General features: G+C 37.7%; 1 protein-coding gene across 4 annotated transcripts in view; it reads left to right on the top strand.

Annotated features, from left to right (window-relative positions):
- Positions 1-8,766, top strand: part of LOC124170825 (E3 ubiquitin-protein ligase Siah1-like) — a 47,803-nt gene extending 39,037 nt beyond the window's left edge. For all 4 annotated transcript variants that reach the window (XM_046549804.1, XM_046549803.1, XM_046549805.1 and 1 more), the window contains exon 5: positions 8,046-8,766. In XM_046549804.1, the coding sequence (XP_046405760.1) occupies positions 8,046-8,223 (178 nt within the window). In that variant the 3' untranslated portion in view covers positions 8,224-8,766. The remainder of the gene's footprint in view (positions 1-8,045) is intronic.
- Positions 8,767-14,419: the final 5,653 nt, after the last annotated feature.

Raw genomic sequence — 14,419 nt, 5'->3', positions numbered from 1 at the left:
CTCATGAAAACCTTAATAAGAAGACGGAACAACCTTATAGGCCACATCCTGAGACATGATGGCCTGATGAAGACAATCGTCGAAGGACAAGTGGAAGGTAAGAATGGAAAAGGAAGACCTCGAACAAAATATATGGAACAAGTGAAGAGAGATGTGAAGGAGAAGGAATACGTAGGTGTGAAAAGATTAGCTGAAAGGAGAATAGAGTGGAGAGCTGCGTCAAACCAATCCTAGGATTGTTGACCAATGATGATGATGATGATGATGATTTGATGTATTCAGCAAATTTGGATCCGAATTATCTGATGAAGGGATATTTGCAGATATTTGGATCCAAGGTATCCGATCCGACCATCCCAAAAGATAAGTTTTGTTCTGGTTCCATCCACAGTTAATGTTTGATCAGCATGTGGTTATTTCCATCTCCCCCTTGAAGGATACATCTGCAAGTCAAATTATTAGTCATGATCTTGGCATGGTACTCCTACTGAAGTTAATTTAACATGTTATGAGGCTAAATGTAGTCAAATTTCTATTATTCATTGTGCCTTGAAAAGTGAAGGCTATTTTGAAGTACCAAAATTTTGAGTTAGCCCTTCTAAGTCCAAAGGTGCAGTCACTTTCAAAAGTTTTAGGACATAGTTTGTGGTGCCTCTTCTGCTTCTCGAGAAATTTTAGTTTCCTGTTCTGGTTTTGTTTTCCTTGGTTACTTACCAAAAATATTATGTTTGCGGGTGAAGATATTGGCACTCAAGAGGGAGATTTTACTTGCAAAGTGATCACTCTGTTTCGATTTATGTCGTATTTAATGATAATTTTGCGTGCTTTTACTGTGTACTTGCCCCGGTGTTCACTGTTGGTTTGTGTGATACGCATTATAAAACCTCCTCTGGCAGCAGTTGCTGTGTGGTGACCAGTGGAGTAAATGTGCCACTGAGATGTGGTGATTGTGAGATCGAATCCCTGACGTGTAGAACATTGCTTAACTTTTTTTTTCATTTCTATATATACAGTAGAACCTCACTTATGAAAATCTCATCGAACAACTGAAAAAAGTTTCATAAGTGAGGAAATTTCACAACTTTGGTTTCGAAAAATGGGAACTCAAAACCCCTTCTTATCCACATTTATCAAATTTCAATGATGACATACTAATCTAATGATTCTTGGGATTCTTTTAAAAACAATTAAATAAATTGGAACCTGAATAGGAGGGCAGTTTTCAACACATTTCCACAAGGCTCTCATTCTTTTTGTGACCATAAAAATCTGGACACGCATAATAGGGAACCCTGCATGGAACAAAAATACACCACCCCATCTTCTTGTACAAAAAATTATTTTATGTACTATAATGTCAACTACAGATACACAAAGGTGTGTTAAATCCTAAATTAAAAAAAAATTGTTATTACAGTCTGTTTTGCTGAGGCTACTCGAGATTTCACGACATGATTTTCCATTTGAATAAAATTGTTCATTATTACATCACTCATTTCAATTGTGATTAAATATTTTCGCAAATTGTTCAGGGCCTCAACGGCCTCAGGAAAGGTTGGACTAGCATGTTGATCTTCATCAGAGTCATCTTCCCCAATAGCATCATCTTTTGTGTGCTCGTGGTCGGCGATGATGTCTTCTATATCTCTTATTTCAGTCGTAATAATCGAATCATCTACACTCACAAATTCACTGAATTGAATTCCTTCAGCTTCTGGTAGTAAGTTCCATTCACAAAAATCTTCATTCTCAAATTCTGCTGTAACTTGATCATCTTTTTTTTCACAGAAACCAGCATTCCTAAAACAATTGACGATAGTGTCTTACCCAACACTGCTCCATGAAGCAGCATTGAAATGCAATGCATCCAGTACATTACATTTATAATCTTTTTTTCTTTCGATGCTCACCAATGCTTTTATAACAAGCATTCTTTTGTAGTGAGCCTTGAAGCTTCTTATAATTCCCAAGTCAAGCGGCTGAAGCTCACTTGTGCAATTGGCTGGCAAGAAAAGCAATCTAATATTTCTTAAAAAAAAATTCAGGTGGGTGAGCAGGGCGCTGGTCCACTACCAGTAGAATTTTTCTATTTAGACAACCCATTCTTGCATCCATTTCATGTAAGAACTGTGTGAATAGATCTGTTGTCATCCATGTCTTTCTATTGCTTTTATATTTACAAGGGAAATATTTGACGTTCTTGAAACATCGTGGCTTTGCTGCCTTACCCACGACAAAAGGTTGTACTTTTTCTGTGCCACTGCAGTTCACACACAGCAAAACTCTAAGCCGCTGCTTACTATGTTTGCCCCCATGGCATGGCTCTCCTTTCATTGACAAAGTTTTATTTGGCAGTAAATTAAAGAATAACCCTGTCTCGTCGGCATTAAAAATATCCTTTGGTTCATATTCTTCTATTATTGACTTTAAGTTAGATTTCCAGTCTTCCACAACATCACTAGAAACAGATCCACTTTCACCATTGATGTACCTGGGGAAATGCAAGAAAGTATTTGTTACTATTACTTCACTTCAATGTGGCTTATATACAGGGCTGGAACTAGGAGTTTTGTCAGGGGGGACAAAGATCAGTTAGTCGCCCCTCCTCCCCGGATCCCCCCTTGCTCCCTCTCTCCCCCACCACTAAATTATAACACATCCTGTAAGCTACTTTTTTTTAGATGTAATTGTTGAAATTACACACATTATGTTTGCTATTGAGAACTATTATTCATATTATTGTTCAATAATTTATGCATGTTAATTATTTTTGAATAATTTAATTAGAAGTATTGAATAACTTTTTAGAATATGCTACAATTTTGCTGCCCCTTGAAATCTGCTGTCCTCAGCACGTTCCCCCCCCTGTCCCACCCTAGTTCCGGACCTGCTTGAACATTTAGACAAACATGAGTGATAGAAAAAAAGGATTTGTTGCAAACATGCCACTAACTTACCTGCAAACCAAGCCATGACTTTTCTTCATCTTCTCAATCCATCCATTTGATGCCATAAAATCTTCCAAGCCGAGAGGTGTTGCACACACCCATGCCTTTTCTTTTAGGGAAACTCCATCCACCGGAATATTTTCTGCCCTTGCTTGTTTAAACCAGGAAATGACGATATCTTCCATTTCGCAGTATTTACTATTTTGTATGCGAGACCTTTTTGCAGATTCGTTCCCGCAGCACTCCTCAGCATGTAATATGCTATCTTTGTTCCTCAACACAGTCTTTAAAGTTGACTCCGGCAGGGATAGTTCCTTTGCGATTTCTGTTTTCTTTCTGTGGGCATTTTTTTCACAAAATTTTATAATCTCTACTTTTTTCTTCAGGGAGAGTAACTTCCTCTTAACCCCCGGTGCCATTTTATTAGTTTCTATGACTTAAAAGCGCTCTTAGAATCGAAGCAGCCGCAGTCGACACAAAAATGGCTTATCCCGCAGAGCGATCTCACTGTCAGAGTTCTGGCTCAGTGATAGTCAGGTGGGACGAGGCCGTCTGATGCTTCTGTCTGATGTCGCACTGGGAGCATTCTGCTCTTGTTTAGTCTGCTTCGGACGAACTGAAGGATCATTTAAAGATTTGTTTGAAGATGGTTTCAATGTAATAATTTTCCCGCAGCCATCGTTTGAAAAAAATTAAAGGAAGTACAGTAGATTCCGGTTAATTGGGACATGTTGGTACTTGTGCACTTTGCCCCAATTAAGCGGCTGCCCCGATTAGGCGAACTATCCTGTATACGGGCATAAACAAACGTTGAAATGATGGAAAGAAGACTAAAGAATGTTTATAATGCAACATAAGTTTATTAAACTATTAATTTCATTAATAAATCAGCGAGTTTAGTTAATTTATTATTATTTTGAAGAATTATAGCAATATTAAAAAAAATATTTTTCACAGCCCCGGGCGACGCCGAATGAATGTGTTTTACTTAGTCCTATTAAAGGAAAGTCCTGTCCTCTTGCGGATAATGTAACAACAAGAGCTTTCAAAATACGGCAAGAATAGGAACATTTGTGAAAAATAAGAGTAAATCAAAGGAGGAAAATATATAAAAAATAGTATTTTAAAAACAAAAAAAATTTAATTTCGTCGCAAGTATAGAGCTGACTCATGGCCCAATAAAGCGGCATGCTGTCCCAATTAAGCGGAGAATACTCTGGGATATTCTTCTATTGGGTTCTGTTCTCCAATATCTGCCCCAATTAAGCGGCTGCCCCGTGTAACCGGTGGACCCATTAAAGGGAATCTACTGTATTTAAAATGTGTCACTTATGTCTAATAAAGACCGGCACATAGTTCCAATCTTCCCCAAGATATTGAATTACCATAGAAAGAAGCTCAGTGGCTTGGGATAATAGCTACGTATCACATTTCCCAATTACGCTATCCTCATTAGTCCTCAGACCACCCCTCTACAGTTTCCCCACTATCTTTGACCACCCAGCCAGCCTCTGACACCCAAGATCATGGCTTGCACGGGGTTCATGTTACGAAGACCATAAATCGTTCGAAATAAGATATCATGTTACGCGAGAAAGATAGAAACCCTTCTCCCCTCCCCCTTTCTCGCCCATTAACCTTTTTCCGCCTACTTGCTTCGAAGTTTCCAGTTTCAACCGCTGCATGAGTCATCTATTAGCCCAAAAGGTGTCTAACAATTACTTTTGACAATTAGGATTATACGTGGATTGGATTGAAATATTAGTAACGAGCACGTAATTTAAAAAAGAATGAGACCAAACACGATGTATTTCTGACATTAAATTAGGAAATAGCGGGAAAAATATGTTGGAAACTTATCATTCTATCGAAACTTATCATTCTGGCGAAAATCGATAACTTTGCCGCGCAAAAAAATGGGGGAAAAATCCCGCACCAAGCAGTTGTGCCACGAATTATTTCTGAAATAAAATTAGGAAACAGCTGGAAGAAATAAGGCTGAAACTTATCCTCATGGATAAACTCGATATCCTCGCAGCGCAAAAAAATGAGGGAAAAAAATTCCCGCACCAAGCAGTCGCGCCAAACATAAGTTACCCGATTGACAACTGCAACAATTTATCGCCATCGCGCCTACCAACCACCGATTACATCTTTTGGGACAAAGCTACCATCAAGGCAACCAGCACGTCGTTACATAAAACAGAGTTGCGGAAGTAGGCTTCTTGGATGCCATGTCTGTCGCTACGAAGATTAATTAATTCACTAGGAAAGTCGCATAAGTGTGGAATTGCTTCTAAAGGGACTAGAAAAAAACGGTTCATAACGGAGTTCATTGTACAAATGAAAAGTTTCATAAGGGAGGTTGGAAATGCATAGGGCCCTATGGGGTTTTTGACTGGCCCACGCAAAATCTGTGTATAAATGAGGTCGTCGTATATCCGAGGTTCTACTGTATTTCAAATCATTTTACATTCACAGCAATAGCTTTATATACTTTATTGACGACATTGATTCATATAAAAGTTAGGAATTCGGTAGGGTTGGATGTATAATTTCTATGAATAGCTGGTACATTTTGAAGATTGGGGATTTGCAAAAGAGGGTACCCATAACCTGGCGGTGAAGGGCATATTAAAACACTGCGTCAAAGTTAAATTAATTGTTTAATGCTGGCAATAAAGGGTCATACATATCTGTTAATTATTGCAAATTTATCGATTGGTTTCAAAAGGGTAGTTTCCTTCATCAAAGAAAACGAAAGGCATTGATTGCGATTCGTTACCCACCATTAGTGTATTCATAATGTATAAATTATTTTGTTTTAGAAATACCGGTTGAGACGAATGGCAACGGTCAATTTTATCCTCATTTGAAAAAGGCCAGATTGGTGCCCATACGATGCCACTCCATGTTACGTCACAGGGAACTAGTTTCTATATGAGTAGATAGGAGTTTTACATCGTCTGAGGTTACCAATGCATGCATGAGGCACAGAGCTCAGGGAAACATGTCTTAATAATCACCTATTAAAACTGGTTAAGGTCGGAAAGTTTTCTTCATTTGATAAGGTATTAACAATCCTTATTTAAGCCAAGCGCTACCAGCTAGCATGGTACTCTGCTACCTGCTAGCATCCTGCGTCGTATCAGTGCTCAGAGCCTCGCCCCAAGGTCACCTCATTTGCGGCAGCGGGAACCAGAATGACGTCACACGGAATTTTCCTGGCATTCATACTTACCTGTCGCATTTTCGCGCGCTTGAAAATTTTCGCTTTTCATTCAAGGCATTTCATTAAATCGCAAAAAATATATATCGTCGCTTAAAAATCGAAAAGCGTGAAATACGTACTCCAGGAGTAATGATCCTTCGAGTGTTTCTGCATGGGTAAGATATTCGAAGAGTGCCGAAGTTCGATGTCAACAGAGATACTAGATATTCGATCAGCAGCTGTTGGAATCGAACTCTAAAATGAATTATGATTGCCAGAGCTAAGTCTACGCTGGTCCAAGGTCCTCCATGACAACAATCGGGACTCGACCAATCTCAATCCTCCTGATGCTGAGCTTCAACAATCACTTCAAACATTCATTCAGTAGCCTTGAGAATGGGTGACGAGTCATAATAACTCAAAACGTTGGCCCTCTTCGAATTTCTTATCCACTCAGAAACCTGAGAAAAGTTTAAATATCCAGTTCTAATTGTTGGCACAAGTATCTCCCTATCACCTTTGTTGCTCGAAAAAATCTAATCAAATATTCTTCTCTGACTTCAAAGGAATTCAAGCCTTTCCAGGCAGAGCAATATTCTCATAAGTGAATTTATGCACGATGTGTAGCCATAGTAACGGACTGGTAATTTTTCTCCATCGAACCATTGAGTGCGACAATCTGTGTGTAAAAATGGCCTGGTAGGGGGTCGCAATTGGAATTACTCCAGCTGAATGCTGGCTTTATTTTCGATGATATGAAGCGACCCCAAATTCCTTTTGGGGGCCACTATTCGCCCAAATAGCATCTTCATCATGATAGCGCAGTCACTATCTTTTACAGAATAGCCCTGTAGATCTCTGAAAGAAGATGTGCTTTGTTTCAGTTGAATGACTGAAAGGTAGTGCGATGATTATGATGTTGTGTTGTGTATACCCTCCTAAATTCCAATTTTTACCTGTGGAACTTCACAATAAAGTTCTTTTATAATCGCCGGGACTGGGACTGAGGTTTGAAAATTCCTAATAAAGTTTCTTTTATTATAGATTAGATTAGCCTTTTCATCGGGAACTACGATTTGCTTCTTAATAATGAGAACTTTGTAATAAGGTTGTTCGTATTAACGAGGGTCACTTTAATAACTTTCCTTGAGCAATCTTGTATTTCTAGCTATTTCGATTGAGATCTCTTTTGGAGTAATCATATCTTTATGTGCTATTTTGAGTACAGTTGCTGTATGCGTTAACAGTCATGTCGTAGATTGATTTTATTTTCTTGTTTATTATTAAATCACTTCTTAATTGATTTTCCGGTCATTTTGTCTTGATTTGTTTTATTTCTGATGGTGCTTTCCTATTTGTTACTGTTATTTCCTCATCAACCCTTTCTAGTTCATATTCCCCACCTTCCCCATCAACCCAGTAAATTTAGTTTTTCTTCCTTTTTGTGCTTCTGAAATCTACATTATTGCTTCTTAAATATTACAGATATAATTTATGCTCATTTTTTTCTAATTTTACTTGAGCATCCAACATATCTCGTTCAACTTCCCCCTCTATACATTGTAATTCACCTAGAGAGGAGAAATAATTAGAAAAGAACTAAATATTTGAATCTCTTTGAATGTTAAAAAGATTCTTCTCAAATACATTCTGTAGTCTTTTATCTGTGAAGTACAAGAGTTATTTTGCATTTTCCTATTTACTCCTAACTATGTAAACCTTTTAACCCATGTTAAAATGGTTTTTAATTTTTAACTCACTGAAGCACATATGTAATGCTAAATGAGTAATGGCTGTATAACTTTGATATACATATTATTTTTTTCAATTTTTCCGGTGACATTGTTTGCTGTACAATATATTCCTGCTACTTTGTCTGCTGGTAGGCTGGAGCTGAATGGGCACAAGAGGCGTTTAACATGGGAGGCAACACCCAGATCTATTCATGAAGGAGTATCGTCTGCCATTCTCAACTCTGATTGTCTTGTATTTGATACTAGTATGGCCAAATTGTTTGCAGATAATGGAAATCTGGGCATTAATGTCACCATATCTATGGCATGAAGAAGGAAATATTGAAAATTTGGGACTGATAATAATCAGTGATGTACGATGTTTTAGATTTTCATCTGCGCATGTGAAGTTGTGTGGACATGTTACATCTTCTGGAAATGGTGCAAAGCAATGCACTGAACCAAAATTCTCAGTTTTTACAATTTGTATTTTTCATTATGAGCCTATTAAATTTTATATTTTATTTTTGATCAATAAATATGGCACTTGAGTCAGTAGTCATATTTGCAGACAGAGGCAATCTTGTCATTCATGTAGCAGTATTAATGGAATGAAGGAGACAAGTTGTAAATTCTGAGACTGAAAAGTATCAGTGATATATATGCTGTGCCATCGTGTGCTAGTGAAGTTGAATGGACTTCGTGTTTTGGAGGTGGTGTAAAAGAATACACTGAACCAAGATTCTCAGCTTTATTTTTTCTGTTGTATTATAAGTCTGTTGTTTTATTTTTAATTTTCCAATTACTAAATGTGACTATTAAGTCAGAGTGTATATCAAAAATTAATAAAAAGCAGCTAAAATAAGTTTGTTAATTGTGGTTGTACTGAAGATTTCATTTATTTTGACTTTAAGGTATTAGTGCAGATTTTGTGTTGAAAAGAGGATTGCTAGTCAATAGTGATTTAAATTTCGCTATTCTGATGTTGAGTGTTATAAATTTTTGTTGTTAAAAATGGGATAAAGAAAGAGAAGTTCATTGGATTTGAATTTGAGGTCTTTAAAAGTGAAAACCATCCATCAAATTCAGCGATGTCATCTAATAATAGGAACTTAGTCTTGTGTGTTGGTTTTGTTAGAAATGGCTTTTATTTTCTCACCCCTATACTTTCCCTTCACAGTTCTTAAAGATGACTCGTGTCTTAAATTGATCTGATGAAACATTGTGTTAAGAATATTTTACATTTCCTGTTGTTGATAAGGATAAATTTCATAATGCAAGAAGAATGTACACCTGTATGTTTGTGTCCAATTTCAGGATTTTTTGAGTGATCCACTTTGAGTGAATATTGTTTAGATTTTGACATTTTGTTTCTACTATCTGTGTAACTCTTACATCATTGATACATGTGCCCATTATATTTCACTCTTATTGGGCAATAAATTACACTCATCGGGCTACTATGGCAACAATATATGCTCCTATATTAGGGATTTCACTGATGAGCTATTTCAGTTTTAGGGTGACTGCAGCATTCCAGACTTAGTATTGAAATTTTTCTTTTTTCCAGGTAAAAATATACTTTTCCCAGGTCTTCCGTCAGTCTTAATGTAATCATTTCGCAAATGATAACCTTTTGTAAAATTTTTAATATTTTTGTCAGTTGACCCATATAATATTTGATTGGAATTGTGTACTTGAAAGACAGTACAATTTTGAGGTGTCAAGCAGGTTATATGGCAGGCAGTAAAATTTCAGGAATTCAGCTGTCAGTTTCTAAAAATTATTAATGTGCTTTAGCAAAATTCCAGACTTTTCTGCGGTAATAGAAATTCTATTTCTTTTCCAGCATGGGTATAAATCTTTTATGGGCAGTGTTAGGACATGAAATTTGTGACAGCATTTTACAGCTCATCGCAGGAGTTATAAATTCAATTTGAACCTGTCTTCATGATTAGGGGATAATGTACTTCAAATTTGAGATGTTTCTCTGTGTTCTGGAAATAGATGACGTGTAGAATTTTCTCCAATCCTTCATGTACAATGGATTAGTGGATACAGTACATATTTGGGGTACAGAGGATGCCTGATCACTCATGTTTTGTTGAAATCCTTCTTTGGCTTGAACATGTATTGTGTCAATTAAAATTAAGTGTCCCACTCTGGGGAAGAGGTGTTGCACAAGATCTGAATTTTTTCAATATCCATAGGCTACATGGTCTTCGTTCTTGCAGCCTACTCGATGTCTGTAATTTGACATGAAGAGGTATGTAGTAAGATTGAATGGCAAACTGAAATTGAAAGAAAATACCTTTTTCAAATGAGTGACTTATCAGGTGTTAAAACTGGTTTGTTAAACAATTCTCCAATCTTTGAATAAAAAGTTAATTATTTTCAGGTCAACTGGAGAAACGAAAACAAATTGTGGTCCATAAACTTAATTTGGATTTGAAAATATTTACAGCTCTCAAGCAATAGTTAATGATCCATTATCTCAGACTTCTTAGCATTTAGTGTAGATGAAATGGATTCCATTGTGTGTTGGTTAAATTTCAAAATCTGTGGAGCAGCTCAGGGAATTTATTTTTTAATGAAATATTTATGAGCAAAAATGTACTGGCAAGTTAAAACTCTGTAAGTTCATTTTGGACAACAATCAAAGAGAAATATTTTAAACGTATATGTAAATAGCATTCAAACCAGTTGTTCCATTTTCATTGTCTTATATTTGAGGCATAGATGAAGGACGAATGTTGCCCCTGCGAGGAGGGGGGTGGAGAATACTCCCGCAGCATCCCTGCTTGTCGTAAGAGGCGACTAAAAGGGTGGGGAGGTTCACTCCAAAACAAATCTGTTAAGGCCACGATGGCAACCTTGAAGTGTTCAGTGCTATAAGTAAAGCAGATAATGGCAATTGTATCTGCAAACACCATTGCACTGTTCAAATCTGTTGCTCTCCTTAGACGACATATTGCTTATGGGTGTTGGAGGTGGAGATCATTAACTCAGCATCCCTATTTGCTTTAAGAGGAGACTAAAAGGGTGGGGAGGTGTACCCCATAACAAACCTGTTACGGATAGGGATGCAACCTTGAAGTGTTTTTTTTTACAATAAGTATGGTAGAAAATGTTAGTTGTATCTACAAATACAATCGCCCCTTCATTGTCAAATCTCCTCTGCACCAAATAAAAAGCATTATTCCTCTGAAGGTGGAGGAATGGAAAATACTCCCGCAACATCCTTGCTTGTCACCAGAGGCATCAAAAAGGTTAGGTAGAAGCAGTGGCATAACTATTGGGGGGATAAGAGGGATAGATCCCCCCAAAGCCTCTGAGAAATGAAAAAAAATATTCTAAACTATTGTATAGCTTTGTTATGTAATAACTTCATCTACTTTAAGTTAAAAATCATTTCTTAACATCATGACAGTGGGACGAGTCACTGAATACTTATGTCACTGGTGACTAGAGCCCGCCCTACGACGGCGCGACTCCCTCCCCCCAAACCCTCCTGTCCACACAAAGCTTAGTCCAATGCAGCTTCTGGGTAGAAGTATCCTGGGGAAAAAGTGCTGTTTCAGCTAGGGTATCATGATTACAGTTACAACGGTCACCTGCGTGTTTGAGGGTAAACCGTTTGCCAATGCCCATGGAAGACATAATTGTCACACACTTTGGAGGCTGGTCCGGCGGTTATGTGGACCATTCATTTTGCTCAGACCGCTCCCCTACACTTTTTCGGTCTAGTTCCTACGATTCACCTTGAGCAATAGACGCGATTGACGGGAGAAATATCTATCGACATTTTAAAGAAAAGTTATATTAGTTATCTTATCTTTAAAATTTTGACTTACAAGATAACATTTTTGAAAATCCAAGGTTGAAATTCGCCATGAAAAACTATTTGGCTCAGTCGGGATCCCGGTTCATTCCAATATTTTTTAAGGCGAATATAATTCTTGGTGCAAATAACTTAGGACCCGCATGCGTGGGAATGGGAGTATATGATATGGGAATTCGTTTTTCCCCCGAAACTTAAAGGACTTAAATGCTAGTCCTAATTTCCTTGAACCACTTCCTTTTTATGTCAGAACGGCTGGTGTCCTAACACCCCGTGCTTGCTTTAGGTGGCTTGCGGGGTATTATGTAGATGTAGATGCGTGACTGAGAACGAGTCTCCTGCTTCGTGCAATGCTCCTCAAAAGTCATTCCTCATGGGGTGTGGATAAATAACGATGTTATTTTACTCTAACGTGCATTCGTTCGGACGAAAATGAACTCTGGATGCGTAGTTTAATCTTCCAATCGCGGCTTATATTATAAGCCATTGACGGCGATTCATAATGCAGGGCTAAGACTGGCTTCAGAAACCTTTCGTATCAGTCCGGTGCCGGTCATATGCGGCCGCCTGTAAGCCACCGTTATCGTACCGTAGGCCAGTTATGTTGTGAACTAACAATAAGTGACTGTACTTTGTCTGTGAAGCGTCACACAGGTCTTGATAATTTTTAGACCAAGTTTTTTTTACAAATTTTTAACGCATGGATAATTGCCATCAAGCCGACAAGTGTTTATTTAAGAGGGTTAATTTACACTTGCGGAATCGCCTTCTCTAAGGCGTGCGACTTCAGTTTCTCGAATCATGCACCCTGGGTGATCCCAATGACCGAAATTCTTATGATGTTTAGCACCCGACTGGAGGCTGAAAGCGCTGTATTTGAGTGTTAGAGAAAATTTTAAGAACACATGTCTCACCGTTTCGACTCCGCCCCGGTCTTCTTTGACGGATAAAATAGGAGTCTGCTTGTGCATGTAGTGTTTTCACGTCACATTATAGAATTTTTAAAGCTAGACGGGCTTCGTGTAGCATTTCCATGGCAAAGCTGCTAGCCCCTATGATGGCCCTTGATATTACTATTGATGCATCAAAATTCTTTGTGATCTGTTGGTATTCACGTAGTTGCCATTCAATACCTATCCGAATCACATACTGTGTATCCTATCGAGCGGGATTTTCACGAGATCATTCTTTCCCCCAGAATAAAGGAATAAATGTATCATTTCCGTGAGTACCTGGAAAAATTGGTATCGAGGGAAATTAAAAGTTTGATATATCCTCAAAATAAGCCCAATCCTTCGCGGAACACACCGAATCTCCCGTATCCTACGAAGAAGAAGAACAAGAGTAGTTTTGAAGCATTTGAATTATGAGTGGATAATTATTCTTTATAATTAATGGCGTCGAATAAAACTGATCGCATTATCGTGTCCCTCGTAAATCAGGAACGGCCGCAGAGAGGAAGTCATAATGACGCGGCTGAGAATTAGGCACTGCATCCTGACCCACTCGTACCTCATTTCTACTAAGGAAGTTCCTCCCTATTGTGATGAGTGCGATTGCCCTTCTGTGCGCCACCTTCTGATGGGTTATGGCGTATGTTGCCTGGCACGCAAGTCTGTGGTACCCGTCCAACTTTTCATTTAGAGAAGAAGCTGATGTGTAGGTAGGTAACCAGTTTTCATTGATGGTAATTATGGAATTCATAAAGAGCTTTTCAATTCAGCGCTCGTTACCACTGAATGTGCAATTTCCTGGAATATTCGAAATATGAAAACCTGGGCTAAATAGGTTTCCGCCACCATTGAAGCAAAATATATGATGCTGGAAGTAATATTATCAACAGTTGATACAGTGGTATTGCTGATACAAATGGGTTGAGAAATAGAGAGAAGTTAAATATCTCACATCTAGAAGTTGATGTAGTTATAAATATGTCATCAATATTAGAGTCAAATTTGGGAATCTCCGCACCATAAGAACATTCTTGACAAAAAGCAACAGTTCCATCAGCTTAGCTTGGAATCTGGTAGTCACGTTTTGGAAACATGTATGAGAAACGCTTGAGGTATGTGCTATAGTTCTTCCTGTAAAAATTAAACAAATTTAATTTTCGTGAAAGATAATATTAGGATTAATTTTGCATTATGTTAGTTGAGAAAAAACGGAAGATTCTTGTGTAAATTATAAGTAGCGCTAAACACAATACTTATGTTCTGCCCGAATTAGAAAAATCTGTGGACATGTTCTGCCGATGATGAGGAATCAAATTAAACTATGACAGTAAAATACGTTATCAGTAGGTTAGAATAAGGGAAAAATGAACACAGTAATTGCACAACACATTTCGTTTACTATAAATTTGTGGATGATTTTTACAAATGACTGCATTAATTAAAAAATAAATTATTAGATGTACAAAGTACTTTTACATATGTTATTTACATTTATTTATTTTGAATAACTTATTTGCGAAAAATTCTCAAGACAATTGAGTACCAGTGGAGTACTGCTAAGTATTTCATTTCGGGTTACCACCCTCATCCTCGTCGGCTTCTGGGATGCCATTTTTCCGCTTCTCCTTAATATCCTGAAGCTCTGTGGGAAGAAAACCAATAGTTATATTGCTAATTTATATTAAACGCACTCTTTGAGCTCCATAAAAATGTAATGAATGAAACGATGGATG

The sequence above is a fragment of the Ischnura elegans genome, chromosome X (genome assembly GCF_921293095.1).
Source record: "Ischnura elegans chromosome X, ioIscEleg1.1, whole genome shotgun sequence".
NCBI classification, from domain to species: Eukaryota; Metazoa; Arthropoda; class Insecta; order Odonata; family Coenagrionidae; genus Ischnura; species Ischnura elegans.
This window is presented reverse-complemented; position numbering and strand designations above follow the sequence as displayed.